This window comes from Panthera pardus, unplaced genomic scaffold (genome assembly GCF_024362965.1).
Source record: "Panthera pardus isolate Hobbes unplaced genomic scaffold, ASM2436296v1 HiC_scaffold_9, whole genome shotgun sequence".
NCBI lineage: Eukaryota > Metazoa > Chordata > Mammalia > Carnivora > Felidae > Panthera > Panthera pardus.
The window spans coordinates 2,701,352-2,728,121 of NW_026527024.1; the positions used below are offsets into that span (position 1 = coordinate 2,701,352).

At 55.2% G+C, this 26,770-nt stretch overlaps 1 protein-coding gene across 4 annotated transcripts in view; it reads right to left on the reverse strand.

Moving 5' to 3' along the window:
* PRKAG2 (protein kinase AMP-activated non-catalytic subunit gamma 2) overlaps positions 1–22,655 on the reverse strand; it is a 256,749-nt gene extending 234,094 nt beyond the window's left edge. For 2 of the 4 annotated variants that reach the window (XM_053898677.1, XM_053898676.1), the window contains exon 1: positions 21,700–22,649. In XM_053898677.1, the coding sequence (XP_053754652.1) occupies positions 21,700–21,813 (114 nt within the window). In that variant the 5' untranslated portion in view covers positions 21,814–22,649. Of the gene's footprint in view, positions 1–21,699 lie in introns of all 4 variants that reach the window. The other 2 variants (XM_053898674.1, XM_053898675.1) reach the window with 2 other exon arrangements.
* Positions 22,656–26,770: the final 4,115 nt, after the last annotated feature.

Consider the following 26,770-nt stretch of genomic DNA (forward strand, 5'->3'; position numbering starts at 1 on the left):
CCCTGGGAGGGCTGGCCTGGCCCTCGCCCCACGCCCAGCACCCCCTTCCTCTTGCCCTGCATGGGAAGTCTTTCTAAGCGGCTTTCCTTTTATTGCTGCCTTTATTTTATTTTTTTAAGTTTATTTACTTATTTTGAGAGAGAGAGGGAGAGAGAATCCCAAGCAGGCTCCGCACCAGTCAGCACAGAGCCCGGCACGGGGCACCAACCCACAAACCATGAGATCGTGACCCGAGCCGAAGTCAGACGCTTAACCGACTGAGCCATCCAGCCGCCCCGTGGCTTTCCTTTTAGACACGAGGCTTCCTTCCTCTGTGGTCGGGGTCAGCAGAGGAGGCCGTGCACCCCTCTGACGTCACGCTGGCAGGGACCCATTGGGGCAGGTGACACAGCGCACACAGGCAATCAACAAGCATCCCAAATCCGGACCGCTCGTCTAAGCCAGTTGTTAACCATTTACCAGCAGCCCGCTGGCCCTTAGACCCTGTGGCGAGGGTTCACGCTACCCCCCAGCCCCGGCTGCAAAGCCAGATGGCAAAGGACAGGCTTCGGCGCTCAGCCTTTGTACCCCGACCAGACGAAACCTCGGACAAACCCCTTACATTTTCTGATGGTCGCGAAACGAGAAAACAAAACCAAGGATAATAAATAACTTCGAAGATGAAGTTCAAATGCAGTCTGCACACATCATCTCGTTTCTCCTTCACATCCAGGGCAGGCGAGGAAGGGGCGGGGGGCTGGCGGAGTCGCCCGGAGCCGCGGGGACAGGCCCGGGGGCTCGCTCTCGGGCCTCGAGAGGCCAGCTGCTCTGCTCGGGGAAAGGATTTCCTGATGAAGTGGCTCTGGAGAAAGTTCTAGCAGTTGGAGCTCTCTCCCACCCTCGGGGCTCGGGCAGTGCTGGCGACGCACCCGTTTCCTTGAATTCTTCTGCTAGATTCCGAGTGATCTCGGGATCCCGGAAGACGGGTGGGGAAGCGCTGGGTCAAGGCGCTGCATGCCTCAGTTTCTCCCCCATGTCCATTTGCTTCTGGCTGGAGGGGCAGGAGAGCCAAAGACAGAGGGTGAAAAGAAACACCAACACTGTTGTGTCCTCGCCCCGGGGTGGCCTTAACTCAGCACTACGCGCTGGGGGACTTCAAACCACACACATGTATTCTCTCCCCGTTCCAGAGGCTGAAAGTCCCAAATCCGGAGGCGGGAGAGCTCCCTCTGAGACCTGGAGGGGACAGTCCTCCCTTGCCTTTTCCAGCCTCTGGTGGCTGCCGTCACTCAGTCTCTGCCTCGTCCTCACACGGCCTCCTCCTCTCTGTGGGTCTGTGTTTCCTCTCCTCAAAAGGACACTGTCCTAGTGGGTGAGGGGCCCGCCTTGCCATCACAACCAAAGCCATCTGCAATGACCCTCTTTCTAAATAACGCCACATTCTGAGGTACTGGGGGAGGGGAGGGAGGACTCCGACGTATCTTTTGGGGGGACACGATTCAGCCCACCGCACCTGCTATGTCTGGGCAGGGCTAGTCGGGGAATCTGGCCGTGCTCCCTCCCCAGTGCTCTGCCATTTTCCAGAGGACAGCGTAGCGGTCCCAAAGACGGGCCCCACTGGGCGGCAGGGTGCCCAGCCTGGGGACCCCGGGCACTGGAGGGCAGTGCCAGTGAGGCTGAGACCCTTGGCACCACAGACCGGCTGAAATGAGGCAGGACGGGACACAGAACCACGGAAGGTACCCCTCCAGAAGGTTTCTCCTGGAAGAAGAGATCCAATTTGCCTGTTGATTTAAACCGCTAAGTGATTAGAGAACACGCGATTACTCCAACTCGGAAAGGGAAGAAAGGAGCACCGGGCATAAGGAGACTTGTCCTGTGCTCTGCCTCCAAATAACCTGATGTGGTGAATATTCCGTGTCTCTCAGGGTTGGGAAACTGAGGCTGAGAAGCAACCGTCCTCTTGGGATAAACCAGCCCAAGCTCGCAGCCAGCGGAGGCATCCTGGGCCTGGATGTGAACTCAGGTGTTCAGATTCCGAAACCGTTGAGTTTTCCCCCAAGCGCCTTTGCACTCATGGTAACCGCACTGTCCTGTGTCCCGGAAAAATGCCCATGCCCGTCCCTAGTGCCTGCCCACCTGGCCAGCTTATCTGTCCAGTGAAGCATAGAAAGACACTCGGGGCCGAGGAGGAAAGGGAAGGCGTCCTGATCCCCTGTCACAGCGGCTGACGATCATCAGATTGGAAGCCAAGTTCTAGAACAGCGAATCAGGAACCCTCAAGACTTTCTCTGCCTCCAGAGGCCGTGACCTCCACCTGCTTCCACCCCCAAGAAATAAGTCGGGCTACGGATCGGGGGGCGCAAGTTCCTCCAGCAGTGACGGCCAGGGCTCGTGCTAAATGCTTTCGTCTCTGTCTGAACACCTTATTCTGAGAAACAAAGAACTTCTAACTCTTCCCCCTAAGACAACCACTAACTAGCAGACTTCTCATGGCCTGGTAGGGAAATATCACAAAACAAACACACACCGAGCAAAGGGAGGAAAGAAAAAAAAAAAAAAAAAAAACCTCAGCAAAGGCTGGAGTTCAGCTTGGTGATGACAATAAATTGTGAAAGGCCAAACCCACAAACTTTCCGGAGAGGGAGTGCATCTTCCTGCTGACATAATGCACTTGGGCACTTTGCTAAGAACAAGTTTTCCCCGTTTGAGGCTGGCAAGTCGGGGGCCTCTGCAAACAAGTTGCTTCTGCTTTTGCCAAGCAGCTCCCCCTTTTCTGGAAACTTCTGCCCCTCTCGCCGCGAGTGGGCCGCCTCCGTCGCTGGCCGGGCCCTGGATATTCATCATAAACACGGCAGTTGTGGGCGAGCTGTTTTTTTCTGATGTTGATGTTTCTCTCCAAAGTCGGCTACAAGTGGAAATTTCCGTATTCCCCCCCACCCCCTTCAGCAGAAATTACAGGCTTCAGTTTTATTGTTACTGTCAAATCCTTAACCATTAACCCTTGACACCCCGTGGAGCCCTAAAGCAAACAGCCTGGAACGCGTTCCTGGGGCTCGGGGCCGCGGACGCTTTGGGGTGGGGGCGGTCTCATGTGTCAGGAGTACCAGGGGTGGGTGCTTCTGGAAAAAAGCACCAGAAGCCTTGCTTTGCACAGACCCTCCTCCATACCTCACGTCCGTGTGTCTTACCCTGTGTCACCACCTTCCATAAACTGAGCGTACCTTCAAGCCTGTCACCTCTGACACTCACTCCTTGGATGCCTTGGCTTCCCGCTGGGGCCGTGCCCTATGTCGACCCAGGTGAGGGGCTCACCTTCGCTCCCCTCAGCTGGGGCACAGGGACAGCAGTCGCGGCCCAGAGAAGCCCTCCGGTGACCCACATGGGAAGGCTGGCCTTGCCTGTCTCCTGCACCTCTCCCCTCCCTTCCCCTGCGTCTAGAAGAACACCCGCTTCAAAGCAAACCGTCAATCAGCACCGATGAGTGGATGGATAGATGGGAACCCCGCACCTGCACAAAGCCTGCGAACCGTTTGGCGGGGCGGCCTGGCCCCTGGGAGGTGGGAGCGGCTGCGGCCTTAGGAAGGGAGAGTAGGAGCCATCTGTCCTGCCCGGCCTAGCCCAGCGCCAGCCCAGGGCACAGGAGAAACACTCCATCCGTCGCCTGTCACGAGGTGCATCAGGGCCGCCGAGGCCAGCTTATGAGGTCCAGAGCTCTGGCCAGGAGTGTAGATTCCACCCTAGAGCCCCGAGGCTCCCACGGTAATGCTGTCACCCTAAGGGCCCCCGCCCTACAGGAACACGGCTCAGATCTTCACCTCCTCCCCCCAGAAAGCCAGGACCCCAGCTTTTCCTCTTTTCCATCTCAGAGCCTCGAGTGGCCCCGACTCAGCCCCCACCAGCGGGAGGAGGGACGCCCGCCCTCGGCGGCTCCAGCTGGGGACTAGATTGATTTCACCCTGGGGAGGGGGCGGCTGCCTCCAATGGCTTCCTGAGCATTCCACGGATACACCGAGTGCCTCCGGAATCTGGCCTGAGGTCACTGTTTCGTGAACCCCTCGCAGAGCTCGCCCCCGGGAGACGCGACGTGACAACTTTTTCTCTTCAACTTTTTAAAAGTAGGTGACGATAATGGGGCGCCTGGGTAACTCAGTCGGCTATGCGTCCGACTTCGGCTCAGGTCATGGTCTCACGGTCCGTGAGTTCGAGCCCCGCATCGGGCTCTGTGCTCACAGTGTGGAGCCTGGAGCCTGCTTTGGATTCTGTCTCCCTCTCTCTCTGTCTCTCCCCTGCTTGTGCTTTGTCTCTCTCTCTCTCTCTCTCTCTCTCTCTCTCTCTCTCAAAAATAAATAAACATTAGAAAAAGAAAAAGAAGAAGTAGGTGACAATTGTGACGAGGCCGACAGGGCTGGCTGCATGCGGGCTCACTGTTTGCAGGCCTGCCTCTGACGGAGGGACCCACGGGGCCACAGCCTGGCCGCTCGGCGGGAGTCCAGAAGAAGGAAGAGAAACACTCGATTTCAGCAAAGGGGGGAAAACCAAAATGCCAGGGCCGTCAATCAAATAATTTGCATTTCTGAGACTTTGCTTTTTAAAGATGATTCTTAGATCGCTTGTTTCATAACGACAGTTTCAACCATTTTATAGGGCAGGTGGATCAGATATTAGGTTGAACTCTAGGCTTATCATTCTCGAGGTTAAAAAAAACATGGTCAAATATTGGATATTTCATTTGGTTTAACCTCCTATCTTCAACTGCTTTTCACCATCGGGGAAACGAGGCACGAAGATGACAGGGGGACAAATGTGACTCAGACCCAGACTTCCCCTCCCAATCCAGGCTTTTCCTGAGAACCCGTCGCATTGCTTCCGGCCCCGCCGAACCACGACCGAATCCAGGCCCCCTCACGTCACAGACGCGGAAACTGTGGCCTCAAGGCCAGGCCCGGCCGTCTGCCCGACGACGCTCAGATCATCGGCCGCAAAATCGAAGCCCCAAAATCCCCTTCCTTTAGCCCAGCTCACTTCTCGTTTTACGACCTGGCCATGCTGTGTATGTCCTAAAGGCCTCCTGCCCCTCCAGCCACTGGCAGGTTTTCCTCTAAAGATCGTATTCGAAATGAACCTCCAAGCGGTTGGATTCAACTTAAAAACTCCAGAAAACATCGTTTCCCGTTCGGCGTCTGTATGTGGGTATCTACACGTCTGTCTCCGTCTCTCTTTGTCTGCACACAACACACGCACGTGCACGCACACACGTGCACACCTGCACTCAGGGGACCCTCTCTCTAGGGCTCCGGAAGCGTACGCTCCCGTGTGGCTGGGTGTGAGGCTGGGAGTGGCACGGTCCTCGACCTCCACCAGCGCCGTGGGGGGCTGGGGCCGGAGAGCCCCTGCCCAAAGAGCGCCCGTGTGTGTCCCCCTGGCACGGCGTGGGCATGTGGAGGTAGATCTGGGTCCCCTGAGCAGAAGAACCGTGTGCGACATCCAGGCAGTGCCCGCCCCCCCATCTCTGCAAGGGTCAGGCAGGGGCGATCTGGCTTCTGTCCGGAAAGGACGACCACCTGATGTTTGAGCCCGACGGTTCACGGGGTCTTAAAGACCTTCTGGAATGAAGTCCACCGGGGTTAGGTGACCCCATCTGAGCTTGTACAACGGAGCTGGGACTCGGCTCTCCTGGGTCCTAGGGGACAGGGCTGTTTTAGCACTCAGACACAAGGACTGTCAGCAACCAGAGTCCCCTGTCCTCCTGTCCCATCTCCCGTGATTCCCGAACCAGCACCTTGAGGGACAGATGAGCGCACGGGAGACCATGGAACAGGGGACACGCAAGGGCACACTGCAAGAAAGGACAGAGTTCCAGCAGGGGACGGCCTCTCTGCCCAGCTCGAGATGGCTGCGGGCCCCTGCTCTTCCTGGGCTGAGACTGGGCACTGGGATCGAGCCACCTCACTACACACACCCCCCCGTCCGTGCGCCCCGGCACCCACACCCACTGTCCGTGCATACCACCATCGAAACCCCACTGTCTACACCCCACGGTCCACACTCTACCATCCAAGGAGACAGCAGGAAGATGGGTGCGTGTGGGATGTGCCATCAGGGAAGTGGGGCGGGTGGGAGGAGGGAAGAAAAGTGAGGGCAGAAATAAAAAGGACCAGGAACGGGCCCAGCTCCACACCCCCACCTGGCATGCCCCCCCCCCCCCCGGAGATTTGTTTGTTTGCTTGTTGAACTAGAATTTATAAGAAAAAGGAAAAAAGAATGTATCGAGTCCCAGTGAGAACTTATTTATAGCCTGTCTTCATGACCGAAAGGACGCTGCAACGCAGCAAGATTAAAGCACACGAGAGGAGGGGAAACAGCGGCCACAGAAAAACCAAGCGGGGCAGGTCCGGAGAGATGCTGCCCCCACAGCCACGAGTCCTGGCCCTGGCAGGCACATGCCACACGTTGTCTCTTGGGGCTTATCCAACATCACAGCCAAACAAATGAAGAAGAGATTTTCATAATTATAATTCATTCAAGTTTGCTGCAGGCGAGGCACTTTATGGGACGTCGTTTTAGGCTCCAAACGGCCCACGGGTGGGCATCCTTCCTGCTCGTTTACAAAGGAAGCAAATTAGATTCGGCCGCGCCACGGGCTCATCTAGTTAGAGATACAACAGGTGGGAAACCCAGGGCCCCAGATCTCCTGGTCAGGACCTTGACAAGACCCGGAATCTAAGGAAGGGTCCTTAGGAACATGCACAGGTGACAGGCAATCTCCATCCTGTGATGCATGCAGCTCCTGGGCAGGCCTTTCTAGAACCCTCTGTACCACCTCATTGGGACTTGCAGGGGGTAATGAGAAGAAATCTTACAGGGTAAGAGTTTGGAGGCAACCACACCTGCTTCAAATATTGCATTTGCCGGGGCACCTGGGGGGCTCAGTCGGTTGAGCATCTGACTTCAGCTCAGGTCATGATCTCACGGTCCGTGAGTTCGAGCCCCGCGTCAGGCTCTGCGCTGACAGCTCGGAGCCTGGAGCCTGCTTCGGATTCTGTGTCTCCCTCTCTGCTCCTCCCCTACTCATGCTCTGTTTCTCTCTCTCTCTCTCTCTCTCTCTCTGTCTCAAAAATAAACATTAAAAAAAATTTTTTTAATATTACATGTGCCTTTCACCAGCTGTGTCTCATGGGCAAATACTCAGTCTACCTGAGCCTCAGTTTCCCCAACTGTAAAAATGGGGGGAATAATATGAACCAGACAGGGTTGATGAAGTGTTAAGCGACAGAATCCGTGGAAGTGGCCATGAAGATGCCCAGCACCTAACGGAGGGCCCCGTAAACACGTATCTCATGATTTCATTCAGCAGTGACCTGACGGGTGAAGAAAGAAGCAGGCAAGCCTCGCGGCACGAGGGGCAGTGTCCCCACAGGGACCTGGCTCACCAGTGCCTCTCGGCGGGTGTGGTAACCCAGGGAAGAGAATTGGGTCAGGAGGCAGGTTTTTCAGGCCTGGTGAAACCTTGCCCCAAAGAAACAAAACAAAGGATGAGAAGAGATTCAGGGCAGGGAGACGGACGAAAACGGAAAAAAATTAAAAAGAAACACAAAGGAGGAGAGAAAATAGAGCAAAGGAGGGGGAAAAGGGAACAGATGACAAGAGAAAGGGCTGGTGGGAAGCCCGCGGCCTGAGTGCCTGTCTGCGTCCTTCAGCTTTGACAACGAGGGCACCCTTTGAGGGACCACAGACAGTGTAATTTCGGGAAAGCAACGTTAGGAAAAACCCTGCGACCCATCCATTGTCGAGCAGCCAAGGACCAGCCACTGCCCTGGAGGATGTGTGCGGACAATATAGGCAGGTTAGAAGCGGAGGCCACAAAGGAGAGTCAGGGCCTGTCCTGGGCCGAGACGAGGGGCAGGGGAAGGACGGCACCGTATACAAGATGACATGATGGTCCAGGGCGGGGAAAACTCACTTCCTTTGCCCGCGTGGCATTCAGGATGCTTCTTCTCTTGCCGGCTGGCTCCCCGCTACAGACCACGGAGGCACACAAGCTCAGCACTGGGGCGTCACCTGCCACAGAGCAGCTGGGCCCAAGGGGGACCCGTCAGCCGGCCCAGAGAAAGCCTTCAGACTCAGTCGTCTGCCGTCAGCCTGTAACAAGGACTGAGGGTTGCTCACCCCTTCCTCTCGTGTCCTCAGGGCGCACGGCCCCCCAGACCACGGGGCTATAAGGCACGGGGGCTCAGCACGGGGCTCAGGTGCCAGACCGCTCGGGCCTGGAGCCCGGCCTCTGCCGTGCACGGATTCCCACCTGCAGAATGGGGGCACCCATAGGACTCGCCCGGTAAGTAAACCGGGCTCGGCGGCGAGCCTCAGCCACTTCCACTGCCCCGTCGTCCATCAGCCACTGTTTCCCTTCCTTTCTCTCCAGGCCGACCCTGAGTCATATGCCACCCAGACGGCACGGTGCGGGGCAGACCTCACCCCTCCCTCCCACCTCCAGCACAGCTCTGACCTCTGTTCCTCCTCCCCTGGGGACAAGCGTCCAGGCTGAGGGGGCCCCGGGGTCCAGGGCCAGGGCCGGCCCTGATCTGATGACTGACTGACCCAGCACAGCTCTGACGTGTCCGCTGAGGCCTTCGTGAGACCACCTCGCACCTCACTCCCTCCTCCCCGAATAGCCACGCGTCTGTCCCCGAGTCTGAGTCTGTCCACCCGAGAGCCCAGCCGGGACATGTGGGTGCCCTGGGGGACCAGAAAGACCAGTGGAACATAAATTCCACTGGGGAGTGAACCAGAGCCTTCTGAGGCAAACCTGGATGTAGGTCAGCGTCTCTCCCGTCTGTCACAGAACAGACTCCTGAGGCTTCTGCGGGGAGGGGACACCGCACCGCCCAGGACCGCCGACCCCGGGGGAAGTGACATCTGGGCTACTTCTGAGCCGTGCCCGCCAGGGGATGCCGGTGGCCGCGGTCGTCCGGGCCTTCTCTTCCTCTCAACAGGAAGTCCCGCGTGCGTGTGGAAAAGGGTGGGACGCGGATCGCCCCCCTCGGAGACGTGTGACTCTCTAAAGAAAGAAGCCAAGGACGCCAGGAACCCGTTGGGGTCTTCGGTCCCGGGATTTTCACCCCCACGGCGAATGGGCGCTTGACCCGCAGCATGACTCGGGGGCCTTCTGGTGGGGACCTTGGGGACGGGCCTTCGTGTCCCCGCCCGCCTGAGGCTTCGTCCCCAGAAGCGGGCCCGCAGTTGGCATCAGCACCCAGCGCCGCTCTTTGCGTTGTCAGAGCCACGTGGCCCGTGACACTTCGTGTTTCTCTATGGCACCTGCTAGGCCACCCACCAGCTAGGCAGCGAGTCCCCACGTAGGCGGCGGGACCACGCTGGGCCCCGCCCGTCCGACCCCGTCGGCCTCTGGGACGGGAGGAAGGCCTCCTCCCGGCCCCCCGAACTGCGCCCTGGTGCGTGAGGACTGGGTGCTAACACGCCAGGGGTACGTGTGCAGCTCTGTCGGGGGTCAGTGTTGAGCTGGGTGACAAGGAACCGACCCCTGTGCCCACAGGGGTCATCAGGGCAGCAGAGGGAAATCTCTGGTTACAGGACCGGCCCGAGCCATCAAAGCCGGCGGACGGACGTGTCAGACGTGACGGACGTGAGGTTGGGAGGGAGCCTCCCTTCTGCCATGCGGTCACCGTCTTGCCACTGTGGGCCCGGGCCCTGCCTGCTGGGACTGAGGGCCGGGAGGACAGGAGGCAGGCGAGCCCCTGCGGTTTCGGCAGGTAGCGCGAAATGCCAGCCCTGGGCGGGGGGCCCTTCCGCCCCCGTCGAAGCCTCATCGCCCCATCACATGCCTCCATCCCTCTCCGAATCGAGGACTCATCAGCAGCCTGTGAGGAACAGACACAAAACAGACTCTATGCCTGAGAATCACACACGGTCCCCAAGTCCTTCTGGGAGGCAGGCGGGGGTTGATCTCACCTCACGGGGGATGAACCGGAAGACAGAAGGGACAGTGCGGCACCCCCGCCCAGCTCCCAGCAGCTCCACCCAGAGCTGTTGTTCCCGGCAGAGGCCATGCCTATGTTCCATGATCATTCCGTGTTCAGCTAGGGGCTCAACCCCTCAGCCCCTGCGGCCCACACCGGCTCTCCCTGCGGGCACAGCACCTTGGCCGTTTGAACTCTCTCACCGTAACTAAGGAGATCTGCGACATAAATACGTGCATGTATTTAGCCACAGCATGACAAGGGATAAAAACAAATTCACACCTGGGGCACCTGGGTGGCCCAGTCCGTTAAGCGTCCAACTTCGGCTCAGGTCATGATCTCAAGGGTCACGGGTTCCAGCCCCGCGTCAGGCTCTGTGCTCACAGCTCAGAGCCTGGTGCCTGCTTCGGATTCTGTGTCTCCCTCTGTCTCTCTCTGCCCCTTCCCCCGCTCATGCTCGGACTCTCTCTTTCAAATTAAATAAACATTAAAAACAAACAAATTCGCGTTGGAAGGTATAATTAAGAATCACCTCCATTGAAAAGAATAAAATTATCTTACCATGGGACTCTCCCAGAAAACCTGGAGTGGGGTGGTGGCACAACTATATTCTTAGGGTGATCTTACCCATGGGTCCCCTTTATAGGAGCGGGGAAGCCAACATTCTTGATTTTCCCCCTGGACCTCATTTCAAGGTCCACGCTCCAAGCCCTGTGAGGTGGGGACTATTACCCACATTTGACCGGTGAGGACACTGAGGCTCAGAAAATACCAGCAAATGGCCCAAAAGACACTGAACAAATGGTAGCACTAGAATTGCAACGCTGGCCTTTGATGCCCAAACCTACACCCCCTACCACGACACCCTTCCACAGAACAGATGAAAACCACCACGGTTTCCCTGCTGACGCAAAGGATTCTGTTCTAGAGACAGTCACACAAATAACAGCTAAGTCCGTGTCTGTTGCCTGGGTGGGGGAGGCTCCCCCCTCCTCTGGTCCAAAGGCGGTGAGGCCAAGAGGCTGGTACCTGGCCTTGGGCCAACCGTCCCCTCCCTCGCTGCTTGTGAGGGCATCTTACGTCCGTCTAGGTGCCGGCCCGGGTTCCAATCAGAGAAGGATCGCGACGCCATCTAAAATACCGCCTGACATATTTACGACGCGCTTACCAGTCAGTTAGCCTGAGCAAAAGCCCAAATAACTTTCTCAGGTCGGAGATGAAGGGAAAAAAGAACGAATATAATAAGGTTCCTAAAAAATTGCTCTTTTATTGAACCAACAAAACATGGTTTGCCTGAAAATTATTTTTTCATGAGATTTGTAGATAATGGATTCACCCAGATTTTTCAGAATTAGCAGACCGAGGGAACCAAGCATTTGGATTCTCAAAGACTGCTCATATTTTTTTCTTTCCCCCAGTTACTCGGGCTTCTGCATTTCCTCACCAATATCCTCAATGTCAATGTTCGAATTGGCCGCACGGAGGTGGTTTCCCAGGGGCAAGGGCATGGAAGTACAGACGCATGCTATCCTCAGGGAGCATGTGATCTAATTAAGGAGACACAAGTCTGGCCACCCTTGCGCCAATCCAGGACAACTCTGAAGGACCATCCCGGTTCCAGAATGTTCCAGTGGGTCAGCTAAGGTCTTCGTTGTGACTCCTGCACAGTCTAACTTCTCCCTCTGCCCCATCTGGCTTTCTTTCCTTCCCCCGCCACCAGAGGACCAAAGCTAGAGGCCCAAAATCGTTAGCTAAGAGCAATGTTTAGGTGAGAGTAACAAAGATCATTTGAGGGTAGCTCACCATTAAATAGGCATACAACCAAATATGTCCGTTGGACCTTAAGCTTCTGCATTTTGTTTATTATGATTTTATTATGGTAATAAATTCTTTTTTTAATTAATTTTTTCAGCCACTGAAAACAGAACTGCTTTGACTTTGTTTTCTGATCTAACCCAAGGTGCAGGTCACTCTGGCAGAGAGCCACAGTGGGGCAGGCAGATGGGACTGTGGCTCTCCAAACGCCTTCCCTGCCACAAAGGCTCGCCTCACTCCCCAGCATCCCTCCAGGAGGAAACCTGGTTTGTCCTCCCTGCTTTGGCCCTGGCCAATCATGTGACCTCTGGCAAGTCCCTTAACCTCCTGAGGCTGCCTCTTCATTCTGAGGGGTTCCCGGTCAGCTCCCCCACCTTCTCTGGCACCTGGCAGGGAAGTCACCTGGCTGGGTTACTCCCTGAGACCGGTTTGGTACAGCTGCCCGGCATTTCCCTCTGTGAGCTGAGAACATTCTATTTCCTGTGCCCCACACTCATGTCAATCTCAAAATACACTTCACAAGCAGAGAAAAGTGACAAGGAAAGTAACTTCTCTGTCCTCCTGGCACTGACCTCTCCCCACGAGCCAAACGGCACCTCTGACACTCGCCCGTCTCCGGTGATGAAATGGAAGGTTGGGCGACCCCGTCAGATGCCCAGCTTTTCGAGGACCCAGTTCCACCACTCCTGTGTCACTCAAAGCCCCCTGGAGCCCACCTGTCTTCCGGGAAGCCCTGCTTCCTCGCTGGAGCCCAGTGGAGACCCAGACTGCAATCCTCGTACACGATCTCAGCATAGAAGAATTACACATACACGTTATATACTAAATACACTTCTATGTGTTAGTTACATAATTAAAACAAGTATATATTAATTATGTAACATTAATTATTAAATAACATTATTATGTAATATATAAACCCACTTAAGACCTTCATATCGTCTTACATATTATAATTCAATAACATGTCAATAGGTTATATTTATATAGCTATATGTTAACGTGTACTTACGTAATAATATAATCAATATGTTGATTACGTATAATACTAATTATTATATATACTATATATACTTCAGAAATAGTAAACGTGTGTTGTTTTAAGTCACTATGTTTTGGGTTGTTTTTTTTTAATGTTTATTTCTAAGAGAGAGCGAGCACAAGCGGAGGAGGGGCAGAGAGACAGGGGGACCAAGGATCTGAAGCAGGTTGATATCAGTGAGCCCGACGCGGGGCTCGAACTCACAGACTGCGAGATCGTGACCTGAGCCAAGGTTGGAGGCTCAACCAACTGAGCCACCCAGGCGCCCCTGGGGTGTTTGGATGGCAGCACAGGTGAACTGATATGGTGACAGGTGTTCAAGGCTCCTCTGCAGCCTCTAAGCCTGGTCGGGAGAAGGTCACAATTGTCCTCTCTGAGGCTTGCACAGTGCCTGGCACACAACAGGCCTTCGCGAAGCGTCTGCTGACGTACCAAGAGAAAGTTCTGTGGCTATTTGGCAGAAGACTCGACACAGGATTTTCCAATTCCTGGTTTAGTATTCCATTATTAAAAAAAAATGAAATATTCCATTATTTCAATTATTATTTAAAAAAAATGAAAAAGACCTACAGAATAAGAGCTATGAAATTATAGAAGGTGGATTGTTTCTTTTTGAGATGAGAAAGATAAAGAATTGCTTTCAATGACCTTCCTCTAAAAAATGTAGGAGCCATTGGGGCGTCTGAGTGGCTCAGTCGGCTGAGCGTCCGACTCTTGATCTTGGCTCAGGTCGTGATCTCATGGTCTTGAGACTGAGCCCCGAATCGCGCTCTGTGCTGAGCTGCTTGGGATTCTCTCTCTCACCTTCTCTTTCTGCCCCTCCCACACTCGTGCACGCGAGCATACGTGCTCTCTCAAAAAAAAATTAAGTAGAAATAAAAATGTAGGAGCCACGTAAAGTGTACTGAGACCTGGCAAACCACTAGAGGGCAGCTGTCCAGACCAGGTGTTTCGCTTCCCGCGCGCCCATCACATGGGTGGTGTCCCCTTCCTACTGAGCAGTCCTTACCTCCCACCCCCGTGCTGCCACGCTGCCTGGACTGGTCTCGAGCCATCAAAAGCCCGGGGCTGGAGTGGGGCCAAGCAGAGACATCAAAAACCCAATGAAAACACAACCGAGAGTTTTCTAGGTGGGTTAGGCTAGAATAGCCGTGAGCCACAGACAGCCTACCCCCTTTGTCTACGGTGAGGCTAGGAACACCGATAACAGTAGGCTGATTGGTGAGATAGAGAGGTGGCTTATATAAAAATACAGGCCTGCCACATGGCAAGTGGTCCATCAGTGTTAGCCAAATCTGATGACAACCCTGCCATCCCAGGTGGTATCTTACAGTCGATGATATTGATCAGTCATAGCTACTATGAATGAAACTACCCATCGAGCAGTGTCTGAATTTCGAGGAGGAATCTCTCTGGGGTGTTTGATTACATAATATGCTGTAGACAAGAATGGGGCCAGGTGATCACAGCCTCAAGGCCCCGACCCGGTGGCTATCGCATGGCCCGTGCCGCAAGGGGTGGAACCAAGAGGAAGGAACCCAGAGCTGCGTCCGTCCTCGCATGACCTTCCCTCAGTGTCTACGCCCTTCTCTTCATAGAAGGGCGCCAGTCATCCTGGGTTAGGGGCCCGGCCTAATGGCCTCATCTTAACCGGGCTAATCACACACGCAAAGACCCTATTTCCAAATAAGGTCCCGTGCACAGGCACCAAGGAGTTAGGACTTCAGCAGATCTTTTGGGGGACACAATTCAACCCATAACCCTGTTCATCTCTGTATCCTGAGAACCACCCCATCACCTGGAAAACAGACAGAAATGAATCGACTGGCTTCCCAGTGCCAGCTTTAACCCTACCTACCCGTAAATGTGATCCCCAGCCATCCCCCAGCCCTCCTTCTCTTTCAAGAGCAAGAAGTCAGTGTCCCATGGCCGGGTTGTGTCCTTTCTACGGCTCCCCCATCGCCCCACCCTCCTCCCACCCCCCCACCCCACCCCCCCCGCACAAAGGGAGGTCACCCCAGTGCCGTCCTGAGCTGGGCTATGCAGCCGGCTGAGCCCTCTCTGTGCTCCCCCTCCGCAGCAAGGGGACAGCGATGCAGGGCTTCCCACAGCCTTGGCCTCATGGAAAAAAGGCTGGACCCCTGGGGCCACCAAGAGCAAATCGGTCTCTGTTGCACACTGTCCAGCAACCTCACTGCCAGGTCAGAGTACATCAAAACACAGAGGCCCTGGCAGAAACCCCAAAGCCTGGATGATATCTGATTGGTCTGTGACAAGCCCCTGAGCCGGCAGAGAAGGGCTTCCTGTCAACAGGAAGGAAAAGAATGGAGACCAAATTATTTTCAAAGTAGGCAGTGGAAGAACGAGGTAGTGAGGCTGGGATTAACCATGTCGCCGTGGGCCACGCCAGCTGTCCCCTGGAGGCCAAGCCGGGCCCGGGAAGAGCCGACCCCTTCCTCTGTCCCAGCTGCATACGCTGTGCAGTGGGGTCTCTAAGGATCCCCGTGGGTAAGCCTCAGGGACACAGCTTGACCGCCACAAGGCTCCTCTGCCCCGTTAGAGGAAGATCACAGTCAGTTCACCAAGCAAATTAAGGACTCGGCCTCAGCTCTTGACGGCTCTGCGCCTCATGGGCCTTGATTTGCCCTAGATTTTAAAAGACCTTGACGACAATTTGACCTCTGGTTTGGCATCATGGGGTTTCAAGACGGTTTGGGCCACCGTCTTGAAAGAGGCAGGAGACAAGTGGTGTTTTCGCGTGCCATCATATTCACTGTTCTGGGTCAAAGGGAGGGTGGCTGGAGAGGAATGGGGAAACAGAGCTGGATTCTAACCCAGCTCTGTAGGGACAGCTGCCCTGTTTAGCAACCAGGGTCGCCCCCATAAAAGTAAAATGGTGCCCAGAAACAGAACATCGTTGGCAGTGAGCTGAACAAATCAAAAAGGAAAAATGGGAAAAGTAAAAGAAAACAGGGAAACAGCCTCATGGAAAAGCACATGTATTTGTCTGAATGGTTTGAGAAGATACAAACCGATTTAGAAGTTATGGGATGGGGGCGCCTGGGTGGCTCAGTCGGTCGAGCGTCCGACTTCGGCTCAGGTCATGATCTCACGGTTTGTGGGTTTGAGCCCCGTGTCGGGGTCTGTGCTGACAGCTCGGAGCCTAGAGCCTGCTTCAATTTCTGTCTCCCTCTCTCTCTGCCCCTCCCCCTCTCACACTCTGTTTCTCTCTCTCTCAAAAATAAACATTAAAGGGGCACCTGGGTGGCTCAGTCGGTTGAGCCTCTGACTTCGGCTCAGGTCACGATCTCGCGGTTTGTGAGTTAGAGCCCCGCGTCGGGGTCTGTGCCGACAGCTCGGAGCCTGGAGCCTGCTTCAGATTCCGTGTCTCCCTCTCTCTCTCTGTGCCCCTCCCCCACTCATGCTCTGTCTGTCTCTGTCTCTCTCTGTCTCAGAAAAAAAACATTTAAAAAATTTAAAAAAAAACATTAAAAAAAAAATTAGAAGTTATGGGATGAGGTCTGAGCGGGTGAGAAGGTAAGGGCCAAGTGCTTCCGTGCTCCTTCAGTCCATCTGGGGGTTAGGAACCTCAGAAGTCCTACCTCTGGCTGGACGTTAGCAGTAGAATATAGCTCTGCTGGGTTTCACCCCAGGAGGAGGCCAGCTCAAAGCAAGCAGGGCAGGGGAGTACTTGCAAAGCAACGAAAACCCTAACACGACGTGTGGGAAGACGGGATACTGAGCATTCGAGCCATATTGGGTGGCTGCTTCTGTCTTTGCTACCTGAGTACTAGAGATGTCCGCTTGCTGAAATCATGCTCCATGACATCCATAGTTGCAGAGGTCATCAGAGCCTGGTTTGCTCAAGGGTCTCGAACCCCTCCACAGATGGGGTACTAGGACCCAGTGAGCACCAGCAGCAGAGGCTGGGCTCTCACATTCCATTTCCACCTGTCATCCAACCATGGGATGGGGGCGGGGTGTGCTTGTTCTCAGCGGGGCCACCTGTGAAGTGGGGTGGGGGGGATGAGATAAGGGTGTATCCCAGCCCGAGGGCACACCCCAGGGCACAGAACGGTGACTCAGCAAATCCCTTAGTTTTGTGCATGCTCTGCTTATATGGCTAAGGGAGCTGGTCCCTGGAGATGTGTGCACAAGCCACAGGGCAGAGCCCACAAGGAAGGGGACTTCTTTATCCATACTCTTCCCGCCCATTCCCTCCACAGGCTCAGGGCCCGACTGTGCCTTCCTGACATTCAGCCAACGTGCTATGCCCATGCTTCAGGAAGCCCACTCCCCAGTCAGCCACACTCACACCCTGAAAGCTGTGGAGGGGTACCCCGCCCTCATTTATAAACCCTGGAGCCACAGGACAGTTCTGGAGACTCCATCACTGGGGAGCTTCGCCTGAAGCTTGAGTGTCCTGATATCATACTCTGGGCCCTAGAAGAGCCTACACTCAGGGCGTCCAAGATGCACCATAGGGCAGAATCAAGAAGCATTCCATTGTGCCCTGACAGGCTGGCCCGCACTGGGCTACCCTGGCTGGGGGTGGATGTGGGCTTCCATATTTATTTGGGAGCCAGAAGTATCTTACCATTGTTCAAGAGTCAGTAGCCAAGGACATCTCTTCCCAATGACAACTGGAAAAGTATACATGACAGATGAAGATGGATGGATGGATGTATAGCTGATAGATAGATAGATAGATAGATAGATAGATAGATAGATAGATAGGCAGATACATAAGTAGATGGATGGGTGGATGGACAGATGGATGAATGGATACCTAAACAGATAGACAGGTAGAAAGAATAACTCACAGGGGGAGAAGAAAGAGATCAGTACTAACACTGGGGAAGTTGAAAAACAATTATTTTAATATTTACACCACTGTAAGCATAAGACACACCTGGAGAACTTATCAGAAACACGGAACCATGGTCCCACTCCTCAGAGATTCTGATTCAGTAGGTCTGGGCTGTTACTCAGGATTTTATGTAGTAAACAAACAACGGGTGTTTGTACTTAAGCTGGTCCGGGAACCACAGAAAACCCTGCCTGAAACCCCTACTCCACAAATCTTGTTCGAGGGGTACAAACTGACCAAGGCCAAGGCCAAGAACAAGAGCGACACCCTCCCTGTACTGCATGGCATCCCTTGCCTTTCACTGAGGCTCAGGCTGTGGTATTTTAGTGATGTGACAGGTAGCCAGCACTCTAGGCGCTCGGGCCTCCACGCCCCGGGGGCCGGCGGTGGGCAGAAGGGCGGCTCTGGCCCCGCCTGCGTCCAGCCCATGCCCCACCCCCTTGTGGGGTCCCCGAACAGAGTGGAAGTGGTTGGATGGAGGCTATTGGTCACGTGCAAGTTACAGGCGCATCCCCCGTGGAGAAGGCGCTGGGCCTCAAGCAGTGTCAGGCTTCCCTCCACGGGCAAAGCCATCACGAGTGACCGGCCTGCCCGAGCCAAGTGCTGTGCTCACAACCTTCTGCGACCAGCCAGCTACTCTTGGCTCTAGTTTTAGTGTGTCTCCAGCGACCGTGAAGGATTTCTGGAGCACCTCTCCCAGGAGGCCCGGGGACCCATGCCTTCCATTGGCGGTAAATACCGGGCCACTGCCTGGAGCCTGAGCTCCTGCAGGCCTGCCTCGGTGTCCCCTCAGGCTCCTGCAGAGTCCTTCTCTCTGAAGCCCTTCCCTCCCCCATGGCCTCCTGCTCTATCACTGGCTTCTAAACAGTTCCAAAGACCCACAGTATGCCGGTCCACAGTTATCAATTTAAAAAGGTCTGGGACATATGAATTTCAGCATTAATAGAGAAGCTGCTTCTTCTGGTACCAAAAAAAAAAAAAAAAAAAAAAAGAATATACCTTCTCCAGACAACAGTTTCTCTGGCAAAGTTCTGGCAGAATGCCACACACGGCTAGGCTTCCAAGGAGTTACTTTCCAAAACCATTCCCACCACCTTCATTATTATTCCTGCTTTACACTGGGGAGGAAGGTTGAGGGAAGAGAACCAGGGCGAGGCGCCAACCCACCACGATTCTAAACATGGCGCCCATCTCGTTCCTTTACGGGCCCCGGGCAACCCCCAGAGGAGTCCGAACTCCCGCTTCCCCTTCCTCCCCTCTCTCCCACCTTCCCCTTTGCCAGAAAGGGGTGAGCCCGGCCACCTAAGGAAGGGACTAAAACCAAGCCGGGCTTCATCCTCCATCAGGCCCAAGGGCCATTCTCCCTTCATCGCGTTCAGTTCATCAGTTACTATAGTTCGTGATTCCAGGTCTCTGTTACCTGCTATAACCCATAGGCCCTAGGGCAACCTCGGAAATGGATCCCCCATTCTGGTGTCTCAGGGCACAGCAGGTGCTATTGGTAGCAAGGAGAGTAAAGACGGTAAGATAATCAGAGCCTGGGAGGGAGGTTCACCGTGACTCCAACACCCCGACACCCTAGGTCATGGTTCTGTTCATGCACCAGATACGGGGGAAAGACTGGGGCTGATCATGTCCAAAAGGGACTCAATCCAATTCAGTGCACAGACAAGCTGTGTGGACACACTAGGGACCTCACGAGGGCTCTTTCCTGAGGGTGCACTGGACCAGTGAGAGCTGCCCGGAAAGATACAGGACACCCAAGCTGGGATTTCAGACAACGATGGATGATATTTTCAGCACAAGTTCATCCCAAATGGCGCATGGGACATTCACGTACTAAAAAGTTATTCCTTGTTTATCCGAAATTTTTATTTGCTAAATCTGGCAAGCTTACTTCAGGGCCCTCCTTGATGGGGCCTCACTCCGTTTCTGATTCCCACACCCTTTCTTCCATGAGAAGGGGCTCTTTGCTGTACCCGGAAGCCATCATCCAACCCCCAACTCACGGAGGTGCTCCAGCTGGTTTGCTGGTGGGAGTAATCCAGGCTTCTCACACGTGGCTCTGTCCTGCCTACCACCTCTGGGTCTGATGTCTCTCGGAACACGTCAGTACGCTGTCCCCTCTCCCTCTCTCCCCTCTGAAAGCAGTGGCTGCCAGCACCGGTCATCGGATGCCCTTGGGTCATGTGCCAGCATCTGTCTGAATGCCATATTTCCCCAACTAGAGTATGACTCTCACCAACCCGGTGCAGCGGTCAACAGGCAATTACTAGATGGTCAACGAGAAGAAGCTCGCCCCCCCCCCCCCGGTCCCACCAGCAAATACAAGCCCTATAAGGAAGGAGACAGAGACCCTCTCTTTCACCCCTGATCTCGCCATCAACCAGCGCACTAGACACATGTGTGGGACAACTGAGTGAAAAGCACTTCTGGTATGGGATGGATCATGCCAAGAAGGTTGTGGAAAGCAGCCAAAATCACGTCCAGCAGCACGAAGGGTGGTTAGAGGATTCCAGCTACACCGTGGCCTTCCCACTTTCACAGCCTGGCCCCTCAAGTCTTTTTCTGGGTTCCGGACTTTGTCCCGCACTCACCACCAGCACCGCCCCTCCAGCAGCCCCAACACCGCATCTGGAACCGTCCTCACCAGTCCGCCTGGGTACAATATGGCCTGACACTGGGCAGTGTCATTTTCTTCTCTCTAGGCCTCTCTTTTTAAAACCAGTTGCCCTGATGCAGATGTGACAACCATACATTCATACCACACTATTTACGTTCGCAAGAGCTTTCCCGTGAATTGTTTTATTTCAACGTCGCTATAAGGCGGGAGTGTACGCACACACGGAAGGGAAAGGGGGGGACTTTGTTCAACAAACACTGAAGGAAAGTGCCTAACGGGGTTCGCAGAGGGGAAGTGAGAGGCCAGCAGCCCCTCCCCAGCCCTGCCCTGTCGGAGGCAGTCCTCAGAGGGTGGGACTCACCTCGCACTCCCAGCCGGTGCCCAGAACCGGTCATCCCCCGAGAGAGAACTAAACGTCCCCAGGGAGAGAACCAACATTCTTCACGGAGCCCACCGCTCTGTGTGTATGTTTGTGCCTGTGTGCGTGCGTGCGTCCGTCCGTCCATGTATCTGGACAAACATTTACTTGGCTGGTGGAGGTCAGGGGCGTGACCCAGTTGGGGGTTTCTCTCGAGTGCCCGTAGGGGCTGCGCGCACGCCCCACCACCTGACTTCCCGATGGGGACGCTGGGGAAGGCCGCGGCTCCCCTGGGTAGCCAAAACCCAGGGTGGGCGCACGCCCCCTCCCGGCGCTCCCTCCAGTTGGACAGAGTCGAGCCGCAGACCGATCGAAGTCGCCAAAGTCCGGGCGGGGCTGCCGGCGTGGCCGGGGCTGAAGTTCGTGGCAGCTCCGCACGCGTTAGGGAGTCCCGAACCCCCAAATGCCCGAAATGTGCTCCCGGGGACAGGCACAAGGAATGGCTGCAGAGGAACCCCCCCCCCCCCGCCGGCGCCCCGGGCCCAGGCACACCCCGAGGGGAACTGGGAAGGGGGAAGGTCCGTTTCGGGGCGCAGCTACACAGCCACACACATCCCCCCCACCCCCCCGCCTCCCGCGCGCTGTCCCCGCCCACTGCCCCGCCCCTCCGGCCCCGGCAGCCGCGCGCGGCTCCACCTCCGCGGAGCGCAGTCCACACCGTCCTTTTTCAACAAAACAACACTACGCGCCGCCCCCCAGCACCCGCACCAGGCGGGATCCGGGGCTACGCCCAGCCCGCCACCGGCCGCCCCGCGCGCCCCCTCCCGTGCCGCCGCCGCTGACGGTCGCCGAGACAGATGGAGCCCGGGATCGGCGGCTCAGCTCGACCCCGCGCCGCCACCCATCCCCGGGCGGCCCAAAGTGACAGGAGGGGCACGCACGACGCGCGCGGGGCGTCCCGCGTTAACCGCTTCGGCGCCGGGGTAGACGACCGGGCGAGGGTGGGGAGCCGGGCACCGCGCTGCTGGCACTCACCGGGATGTGCACTCGCAGCGAACGCCTCTTCTGGCTGGGATTTTTTTTGCCGCTGCTCTCGCCGGGGCTGGAAACCTCTTTCTTCTTCTTGGTGTCCATGGCCGAGCTTCCCATAACTTTAACCAGAAGTTAATTCCGGGTAACTCGTTCCTGCAATTCGGTCCTCTCCTTCCTCGCCCGGCCCCTGCCGTCGGCCTCGAGCCGCGCGCTCTTGATGATTAGCCTTCCACCCCGGAGACACCGCGTGGGGACTTCCGCGGGGAGGGAAGGTGGCGCAGGTACCTGGGGCCGCCGCCACCGGGGAGGATGGCGGTCGGCGTGTGCGCCGAGTTCACGTGTCCTCTTCCTCTTTACGGGCTCATCGATGCAAAATCAAAGCCAAAGTCTGTCCTGGTTCTTGGTCTCTCTCCGGGTTACGCGTGGCAGAGGTCTCCCTCTGGGTGACAAAGTTTTCTTCCTTTTGCAAAGCGAAGCAACATTGTCCACCCTGTCAGCTCCTCCCACAGGTTCCCAGAGGTGATCTGAAAGGCAGGTGCAGGGAAAGACGGTACTTTGGAAAACAACCCTCCCGTGCCTGCGCCGAAGCGGACAATCTGGCGAGAGTGGGACAGTGTGTGTGTAAATATAATCCTGGGCCGCAGAATGAACCAGCCGCGAGCCTGGAACTCGGCCCGTCCCCCTTCTGGGCGAGATGGGGCGGGGGGGGAGGGAGGAGGAGGCGCAAACGCGAACGCCCCGGCAATTGGGCTCCCCGCTCGGCTGCGCGCCGAAGTTCGGGCGGCGGCTCGGCTGGCGCGGCCCTGCCAGCCGGAGGGCGCGCCCGCTGCGTCCCACCGCCGCGCCGCGTCCCGGGGACAGGGAGCCGGCGGCGAGGGGCGGCGCGGCCCGGCAGGCTGGGCGAGCGCGGGGCGGTGGAAGGCCGCGTGCACTGAACAGGAAGTGCACGGCGCACGCCGCTCGCCCGCTCCCCGTGCCGCCCCCGGGTCGCCGCACGTTGTCGCCTGCCCGGCGGGCGGGGTCTCCCGGCCGCGGCGGCGCGGGACCGGCCTGGAGCTGATTTGCGCAGCATCTCGTCCCCCGGGGTCTGGCTCCTGGCCCGAGCCCCCTGCGACGCCGCCGCGCCCTGCCGGGCCACCCCGCAGCGGCGGAAGCCGGGGCTTGCGGCGGGACGCGCACTGACCCGCACTTGCTTCCGGGAAAACCGCGGCCCCGGGCCCCTCCCCACCCGGCGTGCGGACCCGCAGGCGCCCGGAGGGCGGTCGGGGTTACCGGGGAGCGGGGTTCACACCCCACCCCACCCGCCTGACACCCGGCTTTTCTCGGGTGCGCCGAGGGGTGCGCAGTGGGGCGGCGGTAAGTGCGGGCGCAGGAGCCGCAGCCCCGCGCCGCCCCAAACGCGGACTTGCTGGGACTGCGGAAATCAACGGGGGCGGAAATCGCGGGCGAGGCTTCCACGTGCCCCTGCGTTGCCGCCGTAGCACGGCCGGTAGCGGAGGGCCGGGGGCGTCCGTGGTGGCGTCCCCCTTCCGAGGGCCCCAGGATGGCGCGACCTCGGCCCCCGGCCGCAAGAGGGGTGAATGCTGGGTAGGGAGCCGCCTCCCTTCTGGCTCTAGGTTCTGAGGACGAAGTGACTCCCGAAGTCACTCCAGCGCCTTGAATGCTGACGTCAGCTCCATCTCTCCCCGCAATCAGAAAATCAGGTTTACCCAGAGGAAGAAGGTGAGGACGCAGCCTCAACTCCTGTCCGGATGCGGATGCGGAGATTCGCCGAGTGCCCCCTCCCCCCACTCAGAGGAGGAGGAGGAGGAGGAGGAATTAGCCCGCTTCAGGGACCCCCTTAGGTGGCGCTTCCCACCCAGCCAGAAGCCCCCTGTTTCAGCCATCTTTCCTATTTTCCTTCCGATCCACGTTCCATCATCTGGTCTAAAATCCCCTGCAGTCTGGGGGGTTCCTTGGTTCATGGGTTTGTTTGTTTTTTTTTTTTAATCTTCCTTCTCTTTCTCCCCTGCTAGTCTAGAACGAAGCCAGACTGGAAAATCCTAGAGCACGGCTTGCTTGACCGAAGGTTGAGCGTTCTGGAGCCCACTAGTCTGGGTTCAAAAACCCGGTGGCCATCCCGGGCCCACAGGTGTGGAATTTCAGGCTTTGACCTTTTTCTGACTGGTTGGTGGGGGACACCTAAGACCTCATCATTCCCCTAAACGCTAGAAACCCTGGTTAGTAGTTGAAAAGGAAGAGGGGGCTTTACCTTTGCGACCAAGGGAGCCCACCCTTACCCACTCAAAATTACTCCCCAACTGTCACTTAAATTTCACCCCTTTTGCTTAAAGTTTTAATCCCTGTCGCGGTAATAATTTGCCAGGCCGTGCAAGTCACTCCATTTGATGAGAACTGATTTTGGGAGGAAAGATGGACGGGTGGGAAGGGGCGAGTAGACAGGCAAGAGAAGTCGAGAAGAGCCACCAGGAAGGGATTCAGAACCAGGAAGGGATTCAGAACCAGGAAGCCACTGCTCAACGCTTTGCCTGGGCCCTGTCCCTGGTGACGGGAAGTGGTTAGCAGTTGTTTTAATAGGTACTTGGGTCAGTTGATCCGTGTACCTATGCCCAGTCATTCATTAATAAAATTGATTTGTTCTCTGAGTTTATTTTGTTGGAGTGCAGACTTTAGTGCCCGGGAACCCTGAATTAAAATGTTTTACCATGTTGCTGGCATTTTAAGAGCCTTTTGTGGTGGTTAATATTTCTGAAATCTAGGTGTTTCTTATGGACAGTGCCAGAAGAAGCTTACCATTGTTTTTCCTTCCGATAAGATATGCATAAATTGATCATATGTCTTCCAATCAGTGCAGTCTTAAGATTGAATTTTTTCTGAGGGGGCGCCTGGGTAGCTCAGTCAGTTAAGCGTCTCACTTCCACTCAGGTCACAAGCTCACGGTTTGTGGGTTCGGGCCCCACATCGGGCTCTGTGCTATCCTGCTTCGGATCCTCTGTCCCCCTTTCTCACTGCCGCTCCCCTGCTCATTCTCTCTTCTCTCTCTCAAAAATAAATAAGCCTTAAAAATGGGATTTTTCTGAAGGTTTCGCTTTGGGGTGCCTTCCGAAACCCCATCCTGTGGCTTGCCAAGCAGCAGTGTCGAGGAAACCCTTCCCACTGATTGTCGCTGAACGCGCAGATCTATGACTTCCTTTGCAAAACTAATGCAATAAAATCTATGCCGAACAGAATATACAAAACGTTAAAACGTTTTTTTAAGTGTGTTTATTTTGAGAGAGAGAAAGAGAAAGCACGAGTGGGGGAGGGACAGGGAGGGAGAGAGAATCCCAAGCAGGCCCCACACTGACAGTGCAGAGCCCTGCCCGGAGCTCGAACCCACGAACCCCAAGATCATGACCTGAGCTGAAGTTGAACCCTTAACCAACTGAGCCACCCACGCTCAAAATTTTAAATGAAGACAAGCATTACTGATTTTGCCTTTTGCCTGTCTCTAGTATTGCTCAGGTCAGCACTTTCACAGATCCTCTTTATGAAAAATTCTGACTTTCTTTTGGTATAGTTTATCTACATATAAGTGTATATATATAAATATATAACAAGTCTACATGTATAATAATCTTATGCACTTTTACTGACCCTGTCTTTATGAAAAATTCGGACTTTTTTTGGTATGAAGTGTACCTACATGTAAGTTTATATATATAAATAAATGTATAAATATATCATATATATATAACAAGTCTGTACGTATAATAATCTTACATATTAGGTTTATATGTAATCTATATAAAGTTCGTATATAAAATATAAAGTTTACATACCTAAGTTCATACACAATAAGTTTATAACATACTACATATAGTATATGTAATATATATACACATATATTCCCTTACACCAAGAGTAAAGCAGAGGCTCTTGGGTCACCGAATATCTGTGTGATTCTCTACCTTTTCCAGTGCTCTGGCAGTTAGGATAGGATGTAATGAATTCTGGCCAATGAAATGGGAGTAGATTTAGTGGGAATTATTTCCGGGTCAAGCGGTGAGGAGCTGGTATTCTCCCTCAGCTTTCTTTTCCTCTGCTGCTCTGATCTTAGAGACCATGTGTTCTGGATGGTGCACAGTAAGAAAGGGGAGGACAGCTTGCGTCGGACTTGATCGATGTGGGTCAGGCCACTGAGATTTTGATAATTAGTTGTTACCGCAGCATCACCTTGCCTATAAAAAAATAACCTCATTGAAATATTACTTATGGTGATGACTGAGTTTTTTGGCACTCCCTTGAATTTTAACCCAGGGCAGAGACTGCATTCGCCTCCCCCTAGTGTGGCCCTGACCTTCTGATGGATGGAAGGGTGAGAAACGGAGGCCAACCAGGACTGAGGGGTGCGGGGGGACCCACCTTGCGGGCTCCAGGGGCACGACTCGAGTCCTGTCCCAGCACTGCCGCTGGTCTATTGTCACCGTGAGCACGTCACTTCCCCATCTGCGAGAGAATCTTTGGAAGATTGCTAAGGCCCCTTTAACGGACTCTTGTATTTTGTCTTGATTGTATATTTTGTACGTCTTTGTTGATTTTATTGCCTCGGTCATCGCTTTTTTATTTAACTTTTCGGAAGTATCATTGCCCGGTGAATTGAAAATTAAAGACGGGGGGCGCCTGGGTGGCTCAGTCGGTTGAGCATCCGGCTTGGGCTCCGGTAATGATCTCGCGGTTACAGGGTTCGAGCTCCGCACTGGTCTCCAAGCACACAGTGTGGAGCCTGCTTGGGAGTCTCTCTCTCTCTCTCTCTCTCTCTCTCTCTCTACCCCTCCCTCGCTTGCACTTTCTCTCTCTTAAAATAAATAAGCTTAGCAAAATAATTTTTAAAAATTAAAAACAAGTAAACAAAAAGACCTCTGGTCCTTCCCCGCAGATGGTTCAGGACAGTGCTTCTCAGAGAACAGGAGCTTATTGGAGATGTTTCCATTGGGGGCATCATCTGTCCAGGCTGATAATAATGAGAGGTGCTGAAGCTACTATGTGCCCGTGCTGGGGCGTCTTATACGTTTTAGTACATCTACGGGAGGAG